Raw genomic sequence first — 23,544 nt, 5'->3', positions numbered from 1 at the left:
AAGGAGAGACACAGAGAGAGACCTGCACAAAGAATTCTAGGTGAGGCAAAGGAGAGTTATTTTTAGGTTGGGAAGGAAACCTAATGAAAAAGCCAGAACTTCAGGTTGCATTTATTTTCAGTGAAGTGAATCTTCATCATGCACAGAGTTTATTTAAAAATAAACTATACTCAAAGCTTTGAATAAAGATGTTAGAAAGCTAAAGTGAATGTAACTTCCCTACTGTGATGTCTGACTCAAAATGGCCTGTCTTCCAAAGTTCCTTAAATACAGTGCTAGTGTTTTAGTTTTTAACATTAGAATGATGATTAAACTGCCTACATTGCCCCCCTCCCAAGGAAATACCTGAAGAAGGAATCTTGGGCAAATAAACAGCTATAGGAGGATTTTTCCTGAGAGAATTCCATTATGAAAGCATATTTTGCTCTACTAGAATGGGTGATCTGGGGATCCACAAGAGCCTATTGCTCTCCCTTGACTTTTCTCAAACTCCTGTTCTGTGCAGGTCCACTGAAGAGTTCATGTAATGTTTGCTTCACATACAAAAATGTATACGCAAGATTTTCAAAACAAAAATGTCAAATACCATACAGGGTCTGTGGGACAGGTTCTTGGTGTAAATCAGCACAAGTCCCATTGACTTCAATAGAATAATGCCGATTTACACCAGCTCAGAATCTGGCCCTATGTATGTACTGAAGTTAAGTTATGCATGAAGCTGCAGTCCATAGTCCCAGTTTAAAAATGTGTATTTATTGTCAACTGTTCTGAAATAGCTTTCTGTAAAAAGGAGATAGCTATGTTTAATTGACTGCTTGCATAGTATATGGGCCACATCCTGCATTGCCTTTCTCACATGGAACATAAGGATTGCCATACTGGATGAAGTCCAAGGTCCATCTAATCCAATATCGTGTCTCCAGCTGTGGCCAGTATCAAATGCTTCAGAGGCAGATGTAAGAATCCCACAGTAGGCAAATGTAGGTTAATCTACTTCCCACATAGATCTCATCCTAGTCTCTGATAGTTAGAGATAATGAGGACAAGGTTTTAAGATTAATTTTGAGAACTCTGGATATTCTTGATGTCCACATAAATATCCAGTCCCTTTTTGAATCTTGTCAAGTTCAATGAAGTCCTCAGTTTAATCACCTGGTGTGTGAAAAAGTACCATATATCCTTTTGTCAGTTTTGAATTATCCACCTTTCCATTTCATTGAATGTCCCCTTGTTCTTGTATTATAAGACAAGAAGAGAAGTTCCCAATTTCTCTTCTCGATATCATTCATTATTTTCTGTACTTTTATCATCATGCCCTTCTTATCCATCTCCTTTCTAAGATAGATATAAACTATTCCAGTGTGATAGGGCCTTCAGTGGCTGGGCAACCTAGTGGCTGGTTAGGGAGGGCTGAAGGAGGACCTGACCTCTCCTTCCTCAGGTCCTGGCCCAGGGTCCTGTGTCACTCACCCCTAAGCAGGGCAGATGGACCTTCCTCTGAGCTGTGAGGAAGGCTTCAGGGCCTGTTTTCCTGGGCTGCTCCCTATTTAAGTCCTTTTAGTTTGGGGTGTGGCCCCGCTAGTCCAGTTTTCCCGCAATTGGGGCCTGTCTGCAGATTCCCCTTGGCAGGGGAAGACTTACTTGCCTCCAGTTACTTGCGTTGGCAGGAAGGTTGCTGGTCTGTGCTTTTAGGCAGGCATACAGAGAGCTCCTGCCTCTTTGCCAATCAGCCCCTGACTGAGCCAGGCTCCCTTCTTTTCTCCCCCCTCCAGGCTTGGCATTGGCTGCAGGTATAACGGGGTGGGGCCAGATTAACCCACGGGTGTTCTTTAACCCCTGCTGTGCCCAGTTGCACTCTCTATGCACCTTCACACATCCCCCCCAACCCATGACCTCCTCTGGGGTCTGCCCCACCTCCAACTGCTCTCCACCATCCAGTGAAAAGAAGTCTGGATTCAGATGAGCTCTGTCTCTCCCGGCCTGGTGCTGGATGCGGAAGGAGAAGGGCTGGCGGGAAAGGTACCACCTCATGATTTGGGGATTTGTGTCCTTCATGGCATGGAGCCAGCAGAGGGGGGCAAGGTCGGTAATGAGGGTGAAGTGCGCACCTGGAAGATAATAACAGAGTGAGTCCATGGCCTACCTTACCGCGAGGGCTTCTTTCTGGATTACCGAATAGGTCTTCTCTTGCGGGAATAGCTTCCTGCTAATATATAGAATGGGGTGTTGGTCACCCCTTACTACCTGCAATAGAACTGCTCCTAGGCCCACGTTTGAGGCATCTGTTTGTAACAAGAACTCCTTGGCGAAGTCAGGGCTGTACAAGACCGGTTCCTGAGGGAGCCGGGCCTTCAGAGTTTGAAACGCCTCCTCACAGGCTCTGGTCCACAGGATCCTTTTAGGACTCTCGTTCTTGGGGAGATCGGAAAGGGAGGTCACAATGGAGGCGAACCCTGGGATAAAGTGGCAGTAGTACCCGGCTAGTCCCAGGAATCAGCATATATGCTTCTTTGAGGACAGCGTGAGGAACAGGTGGAGGGCCTGGACTTTGTCAACTAAGGGTCAGATTAAGCCCTTCCCAATGTGTACCTGAGGAAGGTGGTCTCATTCTTCTCAAGGTGACATTTGGTGGGGTTCTCTGTCAGGCCAACCTCCTGGAGGGACTGCAGGACTGATGTCACATGTTCCAAATGGTGTTGCTGGTCGCGACTATAAATCACCATGTCATCTTCACCCCGCTATGGGGGTGAAGAATTCTGTCCCTTAGCTGCTGAAAAGTGGCTGGGGCCCCATGGAAACTGAAGGGCATGGTCTGGAACTGAAAAAGCCCGAAGGGGGTGGAGAAAGCTGTCTTTTCCCTGGATTCGGGTGTGAGTGGCATTTGTTAAGTCTAAAGTGTTTAAGTCTATTCCGCCTTTCCTAGCTGGTCAAGCAGTTTATCAACCCGTGGCATTGGGTAGGCATCGAACTTCGATACTGCATTGACCTTACGGAAGTTGATGCAAAAGCGGGTGTTTCCACTGGGCTTAGGGACCAGTACCACGGGGCTTTTCTAGTCGCTAAACAACTCCTCAGTCACCCCCAATGCTAACATTGACCCGAGTTGGTCTTTCATGGCCTCTCTAAGCTTCTGGGGAAGGGGCTGGGGGTTTTCTCTGACCTTAATACCCGGTTCTGTCTGAATATGATGAGTTATTAGGTGAGTCCGCCCTGGTCGGGTCGAGAAAATGGAAGAGAAAGCGGTGATCAGTTTCTGCGCCTGACCCTTCAGCTCCGGGGTAGGATTGACCCCAGTGTTAACGATCCCTGGAGTTGAAGCCTTCATGGCCTGTGGGGTATGATGTTATTAGCAAGCCTTCTAGAACTTTCCACGGTTTTAACAGGTTCACATGGTAGATTTGTCGTACCTTACGTTTGTCTGGTTCACCTGCCCCACACGCTGGATCACCTCATACGGTCCTTGCCAGTGGGCCAGGAGCTTTGACTCTGAACTGGGCAACAATAGCAGCATCCAGTCACCGGGCTGAAACTCTCGGAGATGTGCCTGTTTATTGTAGGCTGCCTCTTGGTATCTTGGGCATGTAGGAGGTTCTCCCTGGCAGACGAGCCTAGAGCCTGAAGACTCTCGCACAGGTGTAAAACATACTGTACCATGTTGTCGGCTCAGGACTGTTGCTCCTCCCACATTTCTCAAACAAGGTCTAAAATCCCCGATGTTGCATCCCATACAAAAACTTGAAAGGTGAGAAGCCAGTGGAAGACTGAGGTATTTCCCAGACTGCGAACAAGAGAGACAGGAGCAGCTGGTCCCAATGATGGACATCCATCAGGATGAACCTTCAGAGCATTGTTTTTAGGGTTTGGTTAAAGCACTCCACCAGGCCATCCGTTTCGTAGGGTTTTGGGTTTAAGTAACCAGCAAAGCTGCTTGATCGTCTGAGACATAAAGTTTGTCCTTTGATCTGTCAAGATTTCCTGCGGCACCCTGACTCGGGTGAAGATGTTCATAAGTTCCATAGCCATCCCCTTGTCATTCATGGAGCGTAGCAGCACTGCTTCGGTGTACCAGTTCACATAGTCCACCACAACAAGAATGAACTGGTATCTGGCAGCGCTCTTCTCCAGTGGGCTGACTATATCGACTCCAATTCGCTCAAAGGTACACTGACAAGTGGAAGGAGGATCAAAGGGGCTCTCAGTTGGCTGAGGTGCAGGGAGCTGGCACTGTGGGCATGAGGCACAGAAATCTGCCACGTCTCTGTAGACCCCTGGCCAAAGGAACTGGGCTGAAATCTGGGCTAACCTTCTTTCCCTTCCAAGGTGCCCAGCCAGGGGTATGGCATAGGCAAGTTGCATAATTTCCTTACAGTAAGGTCGGGGCACCAATAGCTATGTTGAATCTCTTCAGTTGGTTGGTATTTATGTATTTGGTACAGACGGTTACCTTGAAACTCAAAGCGTGGGAACCATCCTGCTTGGTGGGGTTTGATAGTCTCCCTGTTCACTGCCGCCACTTGGGTGTATGCCCAAGGTATGCTCAGGGTATCGTCAGCCCGTTGCTCCTCCACAAAGTCAGAGAGGCGAGTCAGGATCTCTGATCTGGATAATAGGGGGAGCTCTATGGCTGGGAGGGGCCTGGTTGGCCTGGGTTGACGCTGAGGACTGGGACATCCCTTCAGCAGGGTCAGCAATCTCCCCTACCCCACAAGGGTTGCAGCTTCAGGCCGGCCGGTGGCCAGAGGTAGGGGCCTTTGACCATTGAACGGGGGTCCCAGCAGTTCCACTAACAATTCCCCAAAATAGTTCCAGTCCCTGCCCAAAATAATTGGGTAGGCCAGTGTTGGGGCCAGCTCGACCATCAGGGGCTCTTCGCGTCTCCCCACTGTTAAAGTCACTTCTGGGTGGTGGTAGGCCCTCATGTCCCCATGCACGCACTGTAACATAATGGTGCCCTGAGTTGGGCTGGGATTAGGCACCACTGTACTTCATATCAGGGTCTGGGCACACCCTGAATCTACTAGTCCCATCACTTCTCTCCCATTTACCTGCAGTGTGATGGTCAGTTTTGCTGGGTCCCCTGCATGTGCTCGTGCTCACGGAGTCCAGATCTTCCCAAAGCTACATTTCATGTACGGACATTCTTTGGACCAGTGCCCAGAACAGCCACATGTGAAACACTTGGGTGGCACATGGGGTTTCCTACTTTCCTTCCTAGGCGGTTGGGTCATGATGGGTCTCCCCGAGTTCTGGGCCAAGCAAGGGCCCTGGCTGGGCCTCTGGTGGACCTGTGGTCTCCTAAGCTGGGGTATGGGTAAATGACTTTGGACCTCTGGATTGGAGAGCTCTGGCACCTCTGGATCCTTGAGCCCTCCGGAGCTCTGAGAGGGAGGAAGGATGCTGGCGTTCCTCACGATCCTGGGGTCCATGAGTGGTTCTGTCTTTTAGGGACGTGAGTCTCTTATTTGCAGCCGACTGCGAAGGGGGTGCCGTTATGGGAGACTGGCCGGCTAGGTAGTTCTCCATGAGTTGGATGGCATTCGTTGTGGTGTCAGGGTGATGCCACAACACCCACTCTCTTCCCCCAGGGGGCAGGATCTGGACAAACAGCTTGAGCAGGACCCACTCAGCAACCTGTGTCCCTGTCTTGGCTTCTGGTTTGAGTCATCTCCAGCATGAGTTGCGCAGCTTCTGGGTGACTAGGTGGGGTCGGGCCCCCAGTGGGTACCAATCCCCCTGGAAGCATTGCCAAAAGGTTTCCTCCGAGATATCTAGGGCGTCAAGGATCGCTGCTTTAACTTGGGCATAGTCCTGGACGGCGGTAGGATCTAAAGCACGTGATGCAGTCTGTGCTACCCTGGTTAAGTACGGGGCCAGCACTGCAGCCCATTGGTCTCTGGGCCACCGGGCTACTGTGGCCACTCGCTCAAAAGTCTCGAAGAAAGCATCAGGCTCATCACCAGGCCCCATTTTGGCAAGCCTGATAGGGGCGTGGTTAGGCAGCTCTGCTGGAGCGGTAGGTTGCAAAATGGATGACACCTGTTGGACCAGCTGTTGCTGCTGTTGTTGGGCTGCCAATTTACGAATTAGCTGCTGCTATGTGGCCATCTGCTGCAGTAATTGTTGTTGCTGTTGATGCTGGGTGTTTTCCTCTGCCATCCATTTCAGCAGATGCTCCATCTCCATTCAAGTGTTTGTCCTCGGGATTGTCTCTCTCTCTCTCTCTTTTTTTTTTTAAGTTTCCTTCAGCAGGGACTAGGGCGATGCCCACACTCTCCACTGTTTGTGATAGAGGCCTCAGTGGCCAGGAAGCCTACTGGTTAGACCGTTGGTTAGGGAGGGCTGAAGGGGCACCTGAGCTCTCCTCCCTCAGGTCCTGGCCTAGAGTCCCATGTTGCTCAACCCTAAGCAGGGGAGATGGATCTTCCTCCCAGCCGTGAGGAGGGTTTCATGGCCTGTTTTCCTGGGCTGTTCCCTATTTAAGTCCTTTTAGTTTGGGGCGTGGCCCCGCTAGTCCAGTTTTCCCACAATTGGGGCTTGTCTGCAGGTTCCCCTTGGCCAGGGAAGACTTATTTGCCTCCAGTGGCTGTGTTGGCAGGCAGGTTGCTGGTCTGTGCCTTCAGGCAGGCATATAGAGAGCTCCTGCTTCTTTGCCAGTCAGCCCTTGACTGAGCCAGGCTCCCTTCTTTTCTCCCCCCTTCAGGCCTGGCATTGGCTGCAGGTATAACGGGGTGGGGCTAGCTGAACCCACAGGTGTTCTTTAACCACTGCTGTGCCCGGCTGAGGTCTTTCTGCTCCTTCACACCCAGTCTTTTCAGCCTCTTAATAGAAGACTTTTCTCCATCTTTTTGAACCCCCTCTAGTTCTGCAATATCCTTTTATTATTTTTATTTGTACACTGTATGCCCTAGGAGCCCCAGTTTTGCGAGGTGCTGTACAAACTCAAAGATAGAGTGGCCAATAATGCACACAGTGTTGCAGATGAGGCCACACTATTGATTTATATGAAGGTATTATAATATTTTTGTTACTATTTTCCATCTCATTTCTTATGAGTAACCCCATTGTCTTTAAGGGGACTACTAAAGGTCCCAATTCAGGAAAACATCCCTGTTCAGGGAAGTACTTAAAGATTTGCTCAAATGCATCCCCATTTAGGACAGAACATAAGCACATGCTTAAATCCCATTGAAACACAAGACAGTGGGCTCTAACCTTGTGTTTAAAGTTAAGCATATGCTTTAAGTGCTATCCTAAATAGGAATGAATTTAAGCATGTGTCAAGTGTTTTCATGAATCACATCTTAAATTAGAATGGATTATTAAAGCTTGCTAGATTAGGCTCTATATTATGGAACATCAGTTGGCCCACAAGAAACAGCAAAGAAAACGATGTAAATCTTTTCTTACTGAAAAACTTAGTTTCCTGTCATTTTTGGCAAAGTAATTAACCTAATTTATGATCAAAATCAAAAGAATAAAAGGTTGTGTAACTTTTTAAGGAGTTTTTTTAAGTAAAATCATAGAAATATGTAATCCTCTTATTGATTTAGCTTTGACTTTTCAGGTTTTGATTCTTTTCTTATATTTAAATTTTCTTTTTACCTGAACTTCATAACTAACTGGATTAAGCTGCCTATGTCTTCCAGTTCAAAACTTGTATTGTCAAAGTTCTGTTTATAACTTGTTAATTAGATACTTGATACAGAAGGCTTAGGCTTCTTGGAAAAGAAAATCCTGTAAAATCTGAGAACATTTTTGGTCAGTCTAAAAAGTACTGCATTGACACATTAGATTACATATACTGCCACATGTATACGTACAATACCGTATTTGTACAATATATTATAATTCTGCATCTTTGCCAAACATGTGAGATGAAATATGGTAATTACTGTTGTTGAAGTCAGATGCACCAGAAGAAAAACATAAGTCTGAAATTACTGAAACATCATGGGAAAGAGGAATGGAGTTCCCAGAAATATATCAAAAAAAAAAAAAAAGAATGCTTCACAGTTAGGAAATGAGTTGGCCAGAGATTTCCAAAAGCAGATGAAGTCTTCCTGACCTGAAGAAAGTATTTATCATCTGTCTGAATGTCTACTCAGCAGCTTTTTGTCTCCTCTACAATGTTCTTATTTAAAATTAATATGAAGAGATTAGCTGTTGCTATCATCATTTAATGAACTAGGCTTGTGAAATACACTGGTCAATATTTTGTTTAGAAAACTGATTTGTAAAAGGAAGCAATATTTCTATGAAAGTTGTGGTATACATTATCAAACAGGGCATAAGAAAGCCAAGGAATTAAGGATTTAGAGCTACCTGAAGGTTTTGTTATATTTATCAGAATAGAAACACTTGTTTTTTAAAAAGTGAAATTTCTATCACTTCTAGTTGTGAAGAAGGCTTTCACAATGTTTTTAAACCAATTGCACCAATGATCTTTTTGAAAATGCAGCTAGACAAATCTAAACAATACCATCAAGACAGAGGTAGATTATCCACACTTCCAATTATTTTAGTGGAGGTGAAAAAAATTAACTTTGAAGTTCATTTGCAACAATTTAAAATGATGTCATTCATATTTGAACAACACATCAGCAATAATAATAATACTAATACATAACATTCTGCCTTTCACCTTCCAAATCCTTTGTAAACATTATTAGCTAATATAAGGCCTGATTGAAGTGAGAGGGAGTATTATGTTCACAAAAGGAGAAGTAAACACTATATACATGCCCTAATGTACAGGGTTTTATTAATTTTAAGTCATATAAAAAGGGACTGTAAAGGCTTTTAACAGAGTCCCTTTAAGTACATAGCATAAAGTAGGGGAGAGAAAGGGAAATAATCTAAACCAGAAAGATAGAAACTGGACCAAGTAGCTCCTTATACATTATATTTGAAGGCGAGGTATAAAGAATTTTGGGGGTTGTGTTAAGAAACTGTTAAAGAAATGAAATTATTAACAGAATAATAGTAATTGTAGATAAAGATTCCAACTACATTTACTTTTTAAAAAACAAAATATTTGAAAAATCCGTTCTTCTGCAAAGACCTACTTTCAGGAATCCATGCTTCCCCTTAGGAAGCCGGTGACATCTCAAGCACCTAAAACAACTACAGGGAGTACATTTAGGACTTGGCAGGTAAGTAAAGAAGGAAATGGTTTTCAAATTTTTTGTTTTAAAATATGCCAGGTTGTCATTTTTAAGTCTATGCACATTTTGTTATTAATTTTGACTGGTAAACAGTTCTTTTTGTAAAATAACAATTTAGCAGTACACCTTCAATCATGTGTAATGAAATACAAGTCTGGCAAAACTGCAAAGTACCTTATGTTCATTGTGTGGAGGCATAGAGACATACACAGAAGCAATCCTCACTGTAAAAATTAGGATAATAGGTATGTCTGAATTTTTTGTAAGACCTAGGGAGAGTATATTTATTTACAGTATAAACTTGTTTACTTGCTTTATTATCAAAGATTATCACGCACACCTCTGCAAGTAATCCCAATGATTTCATTGTGGGCATAGTAGTCTATTCTGTTCTATTTAGAGTCTTATTCTGTGCTCATCACTTTAGTATCAGAGTGCCCTCCAGTTGTGCATTAAGCGACATTACTAACCTCTGAAATGAGTTTTTCTCATCCTCTCCCCAGGGTGAGAAGTGTGTGCAGTGAAGTATCTTGTGGTGTTAGGATTTTTTATTTTGTTTTTTTAATATACACATTGCTAGGTATTTATATTTGAGAAAGCAAAGTCAACTAAATGTATCCACAGGGTTTGGCTCCAATTCTGCACATAGCTATACACACTCCTAACTTTAAACATGCAGGTCGTCCCACTGAAGTTAGACTGACTACTCATGTGCTTAAGGTTGAGTACATGCATAAGCATATGGAGGATTGAAGCCTAAGGTACTCTCCACTTGAGTAAGGGTGGCAGAATATATCTCAGGTTTCAGAGTAGCAGCCATGTTAGTCTGTATTCGCAAAAAGAAAAGCAGTACTTGTGGCACCTTAGAGACTAACAAATTTATTAGAGCATAAGCTTTCGTGAGCTACAGCTCACTTCATCGGATGCATCCGATGAAGTGAGCTGTAGCTCACGAAAGCTTATGCTCTAATAAATTTGTTAGTCTCTAAGGTGCCACAAGTACTGCTTTTCTTTTTGAGAATATATCTCTTATGCAATATCAATAATATATAATTTGATTTACAAAATATAGAGTAAAACATATTCCCTTCCCCCAAATACCTTATAATATATGAGAGACAAGATAGAGAAGGCAAGACCCTGGATAACAGTTCAGGGAAAGGAAGGTATGAAGAGATTATTGTTAGGGGAAATAAAGTAGGAAGAATTTCCACAGAAAATAGATTTTGAGGAGGGATTTGAAGGAAGAAAGAGAAGTGAAATCCTTTAAAACCAGACAGGATGTAATGTGTATGTCACATCATTTTAAAAGATAAATCAGCATTTTTATCTTTGGTTAATTTGCAAATTTTCCAGATGATAATTCAAGGTCAAAAGTTATTGCTATGCCATGAGACTCAGCTGCACGTGTGCAGCTCACTTTCCCAAAGGCATTCTCTCTCTCTCTGAATCTCAAGAAGCCACTGCTGAACTTATGCAAGCAGAAGAGGAAGCTGAGCTGGATTTAAACCCTTAAAACCTGATCCTGAAAACACTTAAGCATATGCATAATTGTACTTACATGAGTAGCTCCACTGAATTCAGTGGAACAGAAGTTATGCACATGCTTAAGTGTTCACAAATTCAGCATTTTACTGACCAGATACTAGGTAGTTCTCCTGACCCCATCACAATGGTGTGAACTTTTCTTTCAACAAAGAGAATGTAAATTTACTTTAGGCCAGTAATGATTCTGTGGCAATTTTCGCAAGAATCAGGATGTCTTAATCAACTTCCAGTTTGTCTAATTACATTTCACTTGCCTACATTTCCTACTGTATTTGAATGCGCTATTCTTCACTTTCTCTCTTGAGCCACTGTGAGTGTTGCTAAATGGCTTTTAACCACTGTTAAATGTTTTCCATGTTTTAACCTTTAAATAACTTCACCTGAGCAGTGGGTGAAGTGATTCCTACATATATATTTTATATGGTGAATTAATAAAATTTTGAATTGCATTGACTTCCACCTGGTCTTATGTAATATTACATTAAAAAAATTACATTAAAGGAATGTTCAGGGTTGAAAAGTCAAGCATTCAAAAATTAGGAAATGCCACAATTAGGGTTTTCCATATGCATTATGACAGAGTCTTTAATTACATAATCACACCCTATTTTTTCCACAGGACCCCTACATCATTCCACAGGCCCCCTACATCAGTGCAGGGGATAGATGGCACTCTGAGAATGAATCAAGGTTGTATAGCAAGTAAGGCTGTTGTTTGTAGGAGCCGTGCCTCACTGTTGCAAGTGCTGTGAACGAGGCAGGTGATTCCAGGAAAAGAAGAAATGGTTTTCTGGTTAAGGAAGTTGAATGCCACCCTGAAGAATTGGATTCTGTCTTTTCTTATACTTCAGAGTTGTGATCTAGCTTAATCATTTAAGCCAAATACTTACATTAAAATGTTCACAGATGGCCATTAACTTTGTGCTCAGTTTCTGCACTTGACACCAGATTTGCAGAAGTGCTGAGTGCTTACAACTGCAACTGGACTGAAAATCTGACTGGAGCTGTGCTTTGAACATATAATATGCTGTACTCTGCTAAATACATGCTAAATACTCTGGAAAATTGTTCACTATGTGTCCCAAATTGGGCACCCAAAATTAGAGGACGTTTTGAAAATTTTGGCTTTAATTACCCTAAGCCTCAATTCCTTGTGCCTCAGTTCACATGGTAAGACCTGTGAGGGGACTAAGCATGCTCACTGAGGACAGAATCTTCAGAGAATTTAACCACTAAACTCAAACAAGTTGAGAGTATGGAAACTGGTATTTTTAAAAGGCTTATACCTTGCCCAAATTTGGACAGACTTTCACAGGGACGCAAATGATATAACCCTGACACAAAGGCCATCCTCCTGCCAAATGTCAAGCCCTTGCTCCACAAAACTGGCAGGTGATAGGGCTTCGAAACTAAAATGTTGTTTAAAACATATTTTCCCCTCACCTCATTCTCAGAAATGGCTGAAGGACTTCAGCTGAAACTTTTTTAAAAAAAAAAATAAAACCCTTCATACTGAGGCAGATACCCAGTATGGAAAATTTCAGGCAAAATGGTTAAAATTTGACAAAGTTATAAGCGACTAAAAACAGGGTGTTATAAAGAGAAGTCTCAGGCAATGTTAACTACAGGGAGTGCTACCAGCTGTAAAAACATCATAAACGTTAACTGTTTTCTTTTTTTAAATGTTTCAGATTCTTTGAATATATATTTCTCTATAAAGATGCAGTGATGTTTCAGATTGAACAAGTCACAAAGCTGTGCTCAAAGATTGCTCTGACTGAGCCATGGGATCCTTATGATATTCCTGACAACTCCACTTATGAAGATCAGTACTACATCGGGGGGCCTGGAGATGAAATTATGGTACAGGAATGGTCTGATAGAAAACCAGCCAGGAAATGTAAGTGTTTGGTTTGGTTTTGTTAAAAAATGTCTGCATCTCCTTTACCCAAGATATAATTTTCCAACTGACTGTTAGTATTGGCTTTCATAGTACCACAAAATTTGCAGGAAGAAATAACATGTAATAAATATCCAGCACATACTGTATATCATATTCATTGTATTGTATTAAGAAAATATCCCCATTATCTAAGAAGGGTTAAATAGCTACAGGAGCATATAATGGAGTTGTTTGCATGTCTCAGACAAAGTTTGGGATGAAATCACACCATTTTCCCATTAGAGTCCAGTAATCTGATCCCAGAATTATTCATAAGAAAATCTATATAATAGAGTCTTTCACAGTTTCAGGAGTAACTACACGTGACCTGTGTGGCTTGGAGATTACTCAGTGTGACCCAAGGACTTCTTGGAGTCAACTGACAGAGGGCATTGGGGCTCCATAGGGTTTTACAGGGCTCCCTTGGGTCAGATATATGCACAATAATCGCTGAAGGGTAGCACGTGAGGTCTCTGCTGAGAGCCAGTAGCCCAATGGTAATCCTAATCATTTCAAAATGTGTGCATGGATAATATTTGAGAAGTTATGTATCTGAACTGGAAATTGTGTTCCAAAGGCCCTGGTGTTAAGGCAGATCACCAGGAGGTGACATACCTTGGGCGGATTCCTTTCAGGCACAGGGGTAGCAGATGCCTATCTCCCTGTATGGCCATTTGGGTATTGTGTATTGTGTGCTCACAATGTAGACCTATTTGCATATTGAGCCAGTTGTTGATTAAGAGATTTCAAAGTCTACAAGAAAGGAGTATATAGGCATCCTGTTTATGAATAAGGACAGTGGATTGTTCTGATATTTCTATGGGTGCAAACACCCTGGATCCTTTGCTGAGAAGGCAAATTGACACCATGTTTTGCCTCATGAAAATTGGGTCACAGCCAACCTGGCTGAAAAACACTGGAAGGACTTTGGGTGAGCATTGCTCTACAAGACATGAAACTATCTAGTTAATTAAGTCCGGGTTCTAAAACATGTTATGATTTTATTTGATATTTGACCATTTGTTTCCAATACTTCCACTTGTTATTACTTGAATCACTGTGCTTTGTTACACTTATACTTATACTAAATAAACTTATACTTGGTTTCACTATAAACATATTGTGACAAAGTTCCTCCTCTACCTTGGTGGGTCTTGTGCTTATTGGCGGATTTGCTCACCTCAGAGATTCACCTCAGTTTGGCTGTTTTCGTGAACCCACAGTCCAGGTCAACTCCTCCTGTGTCTGATCAGGAGTTGGGAGGTTTGGGGGGAACCCGGGCCTGCCCTCTACTCTGGGTTCCAGCCCAGGGCCCTGTGGAATGCAGCTGTCTAGAGTGCCTCCTGGAACAGCTGTGCTACAGCTACAACTTCCTGGGCTACTTCCCCATGGCCTCCTCCCAACACCTTCTTTATCCTCACCATAGGACCTTCCTCCTGGTGTCTGATAATGCTTGTACTCCTCAGTTCTCCAGTAGTACGCCTTCTCACTCTCAGCTTCTAATGCCTCTTGCTCCCAGCTCCTCACACGCACACCACAAACTGAAGTGAGCTCCTTTTTAAACCCAGGTGCCCTGATTAGCCTGCCTTAATTTTATTCTAGCAGCTTCTTGGCTTGCTTGTGTAGGCTGCAGGTGTTCTAATCAGTCTGTCTGCCTTAATTGTTTCCAGAAAGTTCCTGATTGTTCTGGAACCTTCCCTATTACCTTACCCAGGGAAAAGGGACCTACTGGGGCCAATATATTTGCCTTCTATCACTCTCTGATACGACCGGCAGCTCCTTTTTCTCCATCCGAGAGATCTTCTGCGAGACCTCTCCGGGCTGCCGGTCTTCTACCAGGACCTCCTCCGGACCTGGAATCTGTTTTCAACGACCAGGTCCGTGGCGGCCACCGAGGGGGCAGATCTCCTCGCGGAGCCCCTGCTACACAACCCCCAGCTCCGTGTGCAAGTGGTGGAGTCCCGCTCAGTGTGCCAGAGGTTGGTCCTGGCAGAAGTCACAAGAGTCGGAGACCTCCTGGACTATGACCGGGGAGACTGGCTTGATCCCCTGATGCTTGCTTAGCGCATGGGGCTCTCCAGACCTCATACTCCCCGGCGCATACTTCAGGAGGTGAAGGCCGCTTTGCCGCCCGCTGCTCAGGTTTATCTCGACCGGGTCCTGCATGAGGGCACACCCCGCCCACCCACTACCCCAGGCCCACCGGACCTTTTAATTGGACCCCTGTCCCATGGACCCAACTGACCCCCTCGCTCCTTCATTGTAAGCCGGCTGCACGAGATGCAGCCGGTCTGCTTTCAAACCATGCCAAGAAAACATCTATACACGCTCGTGCTCCACATCCTTCAGGCCCTCACCCTCGTGTCCCACCCCAATACAAAATGGCGGGACTTCTGCCACCTTTGGAGAGTGAGGAGCCCCGGTGGGCCAGCCTATATTCCACCTTAGTCCCGAAGCCCGCCAGGGATGTCAGTTGGCGGCTCCTTCATGGAACTGTGAGCACGGCCGTGTTCTTGGCACGGTTCACCTCAATCCCAGACACCTGCCCCTTTTGCGGCATGAGGGAAACCCTGGCGCACACATACCTGGAGTGTGGAAGGCTGCAGCCCCTATTCCGGCTCCTCACCAATATTTTATTATGTTTTTGGTTCCACTTTTCCCCTCACCTTCTTATTTATGCACTCCCTATCCGTGGCCCCACAAGTCACGGGATCTCCTGGTCAGCCTCCTCCTGGCCCTAGCTAAAATAGCCATCCATAAAACCAGAGTGAGGAGGTTGGCCGATGGAGGCTTCTGTGACTGTGGGGCCTATTTCCGATCCTCGGTCCGTTCACGTATCCGGGCAGAGTTCCTCTGGGCGGCGTCCACTGACTCCCTTGATGCCTTTGAGGAGCAGTGGGTGCTGTCCGGGGTTCTCTGCTCGGTGTCCCCATCCAGTTCCCTTCGTTTGACCCTTTGACCACACTCCTGTCCCTGTTATTTCATTAGTTGTCCCCTGGAATTATTTGGTATCTAGGTCCTGTGGATCCCCTTTTTAGGCTGGGAGGGATCCTTTAGCAGTGGACGGGCTTCGTCCGCCCACTTCCCGGATCCCAATAGGATCACTCTCTTGTAGACCCAGGTCAACTGGGTCAAGAGCTCTGGCCTGGTGGTCGGGGATGGCTGGCAGGCGAGCTCCCTCCCATCCGCGCTTCAGGCCATCCGGTGGAGCATGGATCCGCTGTTCTATCTCGGCGTTTAACTTTCTGTCACACATCCCTCTCCGCTGGAGAACTGGCACGATTTAGAGGGCAGGGTGATAGAGCAGCTCTGGAAATGGACAGGACTACTCCGGTGCCTCTCCCTTCAAGGGAGAGCCTGGTGCTTAATCAACTAGTCCTGCCATGCTCTGGTACCGACTCAACACCCTGGTCCCAGCCCCGGGTTTCCTGGCCAACCTCCAGACATCAATTCTGGAGTTCTTTTGGTCAGGACTGCACTGGGTCCCTGCAGGGGTTCTCCATCTACTCCTGGAGGAGAGAGGGCAGGGCCTGAAGTGTCTGCGCGCTCAGGTCCATGTCTTCCGCCTCCAGGCCCTGCAGAGGCTCCTTTTTGGTGCAGGTGGTCCTGCATGGAGCATACTGGCGCACGCCTTCCTGTGCCTTCTGAGGGCTCCGATACGACCGGCAGCTCCTTTATCTCCACCTGAGAGGTCTTCCTCAAGACCTCTCCGGGCTGCCGGTCTTCTACCAGGACCTCCTCCGGACCTGCAAACTGCTTTCAATGACCAGGTCTGTGGCTGCGTGAGCTGCAGCCGATCTGTTTCCAGACCGCGCCAAGGAAACATCTATACACGCTCGTGCTCCATACCCTTCACGTCCTCACCCTCGCATCCCGCCCCGATAAAAAATGGCAGGACCTCCTGCCACCTCTGGAGGGTGAAGAGCCCCGGTGGGCCAGCCTATATTCACGTTGGTCCCAAGGCCCGCCGGGGATATCAGTTGGCAGCTCCTTCATGGAGCCGTGAGCATAGGCGTGTACCTGGCACGGTTTACCCCTATTCCAGACACCTGCCCCTTTTGCGGCGTGAGGGAAACCCCGGCACACATATATTTGGAGTGTGACAGGCTGCAGCCCCTATTCTGGCTCCTCACCAATATTTTATTACATTTTTGGTTGCACTTTTCCCCTCACCTTCTTATTTATGCACTCCCTATCTGTGGCTCCAGAAAGTCACGGGATCTCCTGGTCAGCCTCCTCCTGGCCCTAGCTAAAATAGCCATCTATAAAACCAGAGTGAGGAGGTTGGCCAATGGAGTCTCCCGTGACTGTGGGGCCTATTTCCGATCCTCGGTCCGTTCACATATCCGGGCAGAGTTCCTCTGGGCGGCGTCCACTGACTCCCTTGACGCCTTTGAGGAGCAGTGGGCGCTGTCCGGGGTTCTCTGCTTGGTGTCCCCGTCCAGTTCCCTTCATTCGACCCTTTGACCACACTCCTGTCCCTGTTATTTCATTAGTTGTTCCCCATATTTACTTGGTGTCCAGGTCCTGTGGATCCCCCTCTTAGGCTGGGCAGGGGGATCCTTTAGCAGTGGGCGGGCTTCACCCACCCACTTCCCGGATCCCAATAGAATCACTCTCTTGTAGCCATCTGGCCCGACCCTGTCACAATATCTAAGTGCTGTGCTTTAAGCAGAGCCGTGATTTTAGGTGGAAATGGTAATCTGGGATGTACTGTTTCTTTGGAAACAGCGAATCTGTGAATACTACCAGAGTCCAGTGTATCAGGGACTGGACACTCCAGGGAGAGGCTTGAAGAGGTCGTAGGTTAGAGTGTGCCTGTTGCTAACCTGTAGAGAGACAGTGGGGCCTACGTAGACTTAGAGGGGGATGCTTGTGTTGTCTCTAACTGAAAGAACTGGGTAGCTGTCCCATGGCAGGCATAGACAAAGCTTCTTTGCGCTAAGGGTAGGTAGTAGCAAGATACCTCACAATCCTGGGTACCTCTGGGAAGCATCACACCCAAACCTTAACTATAAAAAATAGTTCTTAACCCCCCCTGAATTTAAATTGAATTTACAGCATTATCCAGTTAAGCAATACTTATGGTTATGACCAACAAATTATATGGCTGGTTATGAACCTTAATACTCAGCCAAGGGAAAATATTTCTTTAATAAAATTAAAAAATAAAACAAAGGAAAAGATTGATAGAACTCTAACTAGACTGGATGCATCCTCCAACATTCCACAAGAGACATGTCATCACCCACACTAGGAAACTTGTTATTCAGATCCAGTATCATTGGCAGATTTATGGTACTTGATATCCAGATAGTATCAATTTGCACTCTTGAAGTCATTTGAATATGCCCGGCTATATTGTACACCAACAGTTATTTTTGTGTGTTTCATATGATAATATTGAAAGAAAACAATGTCTTGTTCATGTCTATGTATCCATACATCCCTCCCTCCCTCAGAACTAATTTGGCTTGGGTTCTGGAGGTTGTTATTATGGTAGGGTTATTCTGGTTTCAATGGAAATATATTGTATTTCAATAGCATTTTATTTTGCATTCATTTTTATATGAAATTCACAAAAACCATAATGAGCAGGTCTGAAAAGGATCCTATAGACTGTTTGTTTATTTATATATGTTCACGAATGTATTACGACTTTCTGAGAAGTGTGTTGAATTATTGCTCATTTTATCAGCCTTTATTTAGATGTTCTGTGTGTATATCACCACTCAAATTGTGTTGTTAATGTGGACTGAATTTTAAAATGATAGAATATATGTGCATGACCATTTGGATAAGAGAAGGTAGAGGCCACTAAAGGGCTGGAAGAAAGAAAAAAATTGTCACTAATAGGGATTACTGAAATGAGGTTGTCACTGCATCTAGCATGATGGTGTATATTTTTCATCCATTAGGGGCTGGAATCAGGGTTTTTGTAATAAGAAATACTAATCAAATGCACTAGGGTTTACTGGAAAGATCTCTGGACTTGGTAGCATCTAGGGTTTAAAACTTAAAAAGTATCAAGTGGTTATGTTCAGATGTATTCTCCCTCTGCATGTCTTATAATTTAATTTGTAATGTATGTTAACCTCCTTGTGATTGAGCAAGGAGACACATGGGAATTGGTGCACTGGCCAATTTTGAAATTTCAGTGCAGATTCTAGCTTATGTAAGGATACAGTGCTGAAATAATATACACATCCAAATTCAAGAAGTATAACATTTTTTAAAAAGCCAAGATAGAATCAACAGCTTTAAAGTGCCCTAAATTCTTCACCTTTAGTCTTACTGTTAGAAACTCATTTTTTTCAAATGATTTGTTAGACAGTAACCAATTTTTTATCAATCTTTATAATCCCAAAAGAGCCTTCCACAGAAGAAATCCCTTAATTATTACACCAAAGGAAAAATATCTGTTCTGCCAGTGTTTAATTATGGCACCTTTTAAAATCTGTATAATAAAATACAATAAAATTCAGCTTTGAATCACCTCTTTCATACAAACTATATCCCAAATAATGTGCAAAAGCAGGCTCTAGGTCATCAAGGTGTTTGAGCACATCCCTAAAACTATACAGTCACCAAGTTAAAAAAGGAGAAGAGAAAAGTTAAGAGGTGCAGACAAAAGAGAAAATATATGCTCTGAGGTGAGATTTTAAAAAGAACGGTGAATCAATGAAGCCCTTCTAGACGGCGGAAGCTACAGAGAGAGAAATTCTTGCATCAGCAGTGGCAAGATTACATCAATTGACAAAGGGAAAACTAGTGGTAGAGGACCAGAGAGAGAGGGGAGGTCTGAGACTTAGTCCATGATGTATTCTCCATCTCAGGATACAAATTTTGTGTTCTTGACTTGTATCTTGCAGTGGAGAATAGGGTCCAAGGAGTGCAGTTTTGAACAGGATTTCAAATGAATGGAGAGCCAGGGAAGATGCTTAGGGAGGTGGAAGTTGCCCTAAGGAAGGTATGGGTAAAGATTTCCACAATGGGGACAGGCAAGGGGAAGGCTTATATGGGAAATGCTGTGGAGAGGATGATGGGCAGATTTGCAGACAAAGAGTGTGGGAGAAGTAAAATTTTAGGGATTAGGATGGTCCCAAGGGTTTATAGGGAGATGGGAGGAATGAGTCTAGGAAAGAGGTAGCAGAGTTTGAGTTGTGTTCGGGAATGCTCCTTCTTTTCCAGGATGAACACTTCTGAGTTTGAGATAGTTAGTTAGAAGAAGATGAAAAGAAGCCATGTATATTTTCATTAAAGATGTGACAAAAGACAAAATATTTACAGCTGAAGTTCATCAGTGTAAAAGTCACAGTTAGGAATTAAGATAACTAAAAGGAATGAAGGTAGAAGGTTGTGGGTCTCCACAAAGGAGGAGTCTTGGTGTAGAGAAGGAATTCCCACCGAAACAGAGAATGAGCGACTTCATAGGTAAGAGGGAATCAGATACATAGCTATGGAAACTGAGTATTGCATATTGTCAAAGATGGCTCTGATACCCAGTAGTATGAGACTGGAGAAAGAGCCTTCAGTAGCAGAAGGAAGAAATACATTTGACAATGTGTTAACTACGGGAAAGAGAGATGTTTTCAAGTTATGGTGACCATCAAGGATACTCAGACCTCTTAAACTACCTCAGAATACATGTGGGATGCAGTGTTTGATGTTTATTCGAAATGTGGGACCCAAAACATTTTTCATGCAGGAAACACAAAATGCTGTGGAGTTCCACCCTTTAGTGTAAATAACTCCTTCTAGAACTTCAATTTCATTGTTCTTTATTTGTGAGGTAGATAATTTTTGAGAATAAAAAGGAGATGATGTAAATTTGTGTTAAAGGTAAGTAAATTTAGGATTAAAATAAGTGATGTCCCTCCAAGTGAGGGGCATGTGGGAGCTTTGAGAGAGTCAGATGGAGAGGTGAGAGAAACCTACTTTCTTGATTACGTGGATGAGAAGTGGATACTTATAGGTGGTGCTGCAGATTTGCCAACGCACTTTTTGATCAAAACTCATTTGTAAATTTAGTAAAAGTCACAGGTTTAGGGGAAACCAGTTTGTAAATTCATGGATATGAAAATTCAACTATACCTCTTTAAATACAATATACATAAATGCCTCCTTCTTCACTGCCCTCACTGCAATGCAGGGGCGGGAGGAGGCACTGACCTTGCAGCAGTTCCCTCTGCCTCGGTACAGCAGCCCTAATCCCCGCTCAGTGTGGAGGGAAGGCCCTGGAGTGAGGGGGCTGGAGAGCAAGCCCATCCCACACTCACTCCACAGCAGCAGTTCCTGTCCCACAGGACTGGGCCTGGCTCCCCACACTGGGAGTTGCCATCTGTCATGCGTGTCACAGTGCAACTCACTCAAATTTGGCCTCGCCACCAATCCATCATGATGTGAGGGAGCCAGGGCCAGTCTTGCAGGACAGGAGCTGCCATCATGGGATGAGTATGGGGTGGGCTTGCTCTCCAACCCCTTCCACTGGGGCCTCGCCTCTCTACCAGGTTGGCGACCACCTAGAGGCTTCCCACAACCCACTATGGGTCATGACCCAGGGTTTGGAATATAACTGCTTTATTAAAATAATGGGCACAAAGAAAAGTCTCAGACAAACAGAAAAGTAAGAGCATCCATGACATTTTTACCACCCAGACAAACTTACAGCCCTACTTATAGGTCATGTCTTGTTTTAGGTGAATATAAAGGCAAAGGAAGCATTATGTCAGAAAAGTCCAAAGAACTGAGAGAATGAGTTGAGGAAGGAAAAGTAATGGAAGAGAGGAGGGGTTAGGGAGGCAGTATTGGCACAAATTAGGGCAATATTAGATCGAAAAATGGGAGTCTGCAGACATGATTCTCTGATCAGAACAATTTCCTGGTAATTAGGGATTAACTCCTATTGGATTAACCCAATCCTAAATTGATTGATGTCCATTAGAGTAGCAGATATCAGTCCAGCTCATGTCTTGCTTAAGATATGTATACAGTACACAGAGTTTTCAAAAACTGCTCCAGAAATTAATATTCAGCTCATGACTAAACATTTTATCTTGAAACAGCATGACAAACATTTTTCTTTTCATTTCTCCATTAAGACTGGGATTTTCAAAGTTCTAGGTGCCCAAAATCCCCGGAAAGTTGTCACTGAAGTCAGGAAAATGTACAAATGTTCTTTTGTCTCTTTAATAACAACTTTAAAATAATTCATGCTTGTCCCATAAAATAGTCACATTTTGTGCTTCATTATAGTTGAGTCCTGGGTTGGCGTTTATACAGTCAAGGACTGTTACCCAGTGCAGGAAACCTACACCAAGAACTACAGCGTGACCACCTCCACCCGCTTTTTTGATCTACAGCTGGGTATTACTGACCCCTCTGTGTTTACCCCACCCAGCACCTGCCAGGAAGCCCAGCCAATAAAGATGAAAGATGAATGCTGATTATGGACAATGGGTTGCCACATGCAAACAATAACATGGAGGATAATTATTAATAATCCGCAACTGACATGTAACCTGATTTTCAACCTGATTTTTGCTCTTTTTGGAATTGTGATTTTTCATTTGAAAGAGAACACAATATTTAATTGAACAGGAAGGTAAGGTGTGTAACAGAAAGGATATCTTTATTTCAGTGTTTCACTAAATTAAACTCTGTTCAACGATGCACTTGGTGTGTTTGTTACTGAAGAAGAAATGTTTATAGGCACTATTTTAGCTGTGAATATTTTTTGAAAGTTTCATTATTTAATATTTTAAAATACCAACACAAAAGTATATTGTGCTCCTATTAACATAAAAGAAAAGTTGTTTGGAGGGTTTTATGGAGTTGGTAAAATATATTCTGCTAAGAGCTTAACCGTAACCATAAAATGGCATAGCTTAAAAAGACTACATCAGAATGATTAAATGCATTCTCTTGTTTTTTTTATCCTTGCTCTTCAAAAAGCTGTCAGTCAAGTGTACAGGGGTTTGAGGTTGTTGGGTTTTTTGCAAAGAAACCAGAGTGACTATTCATATAATACGATATGACTGATGTAATACTTTAATGAGTGGAAAATAAAAAATTAAGCCAAAGTTTTTTTACATTTACTAATCCTTCAGTGAAGCCTTTCTGATTAGACATTTTTCTGTTTTATTCATTTCTAATTCATGCTTTGTCAAGGCATTTTTGCTTTTAACCTATGCAAGGAAATTATTAGATGCTGCATGCTGAATTGCTATAATTGTCTGTAACTCCTATTTTCAGAAGTCTTTCTTTTTTTCAGAGAGTATGAAAGGCCTTTACAATTTCAGGTAGAAGTAAAAAGCACCTGCTCCTGTCACCTAACTAGTCAAAGCTATATTAATGCACATACAGCTCCTCACATTGCAATTCAAATGAAAAACCTAAATGTGTGACAAAAGGGAAAATGGTATTTTAAAGGCCTTTTGCATGGTATGATTACAATGCACTATGAGCCAAACACGAATGACAATCCTGCTTTTGTTTGCACACATTCCTTTGATCCCTGAACATGTTCATTGTTAAATCAGCATTCCAAAACATTATCATCCACATATAGCTATTTGCTGGTGGAAGGAATGAGAGCTTAGTTATAAATAAATAAATAAACGAACTAAAACCAAAAAGTCCCAGGTAATGTACATTTTTAGCAGTACTAGCTTTTATCACTTAGACACTGTAGCACAATGTGTATTTTCCTTTCAGAGCTGGAGTCATGAAGGAATTTTCTTTAGTGGAGCTCTTCCTGCAAGTATACATGTGAACTAGCTGAAATATAACTAATTAATGATATTTTCCCAAACATTAAAGTTTATTGAGATGTGCTAGTGGAAATAGAATTGGATTTCCTATCAATTTAGTATGAATTTAATCTATGTG

At 43.7% G+C, this 23,544-nt stretch overlaps 1 protein-coding gene across 1 annotated transcript in view; it reads left to right on the top strand.

Moving 5' to 3' along the window:
* The window catches only part of EPDR1 (ependymin related 1), a 43,203-nt gene extending 19,929 nt beyond the window's left edge, over positions 1–23,274 (top strand). Inside the window, exons 2-3 of the mRNA XM_038391725.2 lie at positions 12,404–12,612; positions 21,910–23,274. Coding sequence (XP_038247653.2) covers positions 12,404–12,612; positions 21,910–22,100 — 400 coding nt within the window. The 3' untranslated portion in view covers positions 22,101–23,274. The remainder of the gene's footprint in view (positions 1–12,403; positions 12,613–21,909) is intronic.
* The last annotated feature ends 270 nt before the right edge of the window (positions 23,275–23,544 follow it).

Source organism: Dermochelys coriacea, chromosome 2 (assembly GCF_009764565.3).
Source record: "Dermochelys coriacea isolate rDerCor1 chromosome 2, rDerCor1.pri.v4, whole genome shotgun sequence".
Classification (NCBI taxonomy): domain Eukaryota; kingdom Metazoa; phylum Chordata; order Testudines; family Dermochelyidae; genus Dermochelys; species Dermochelys coriacea.
This window is presented reverse-complemented; position numbering and strand designations above follow the sequence as displayed.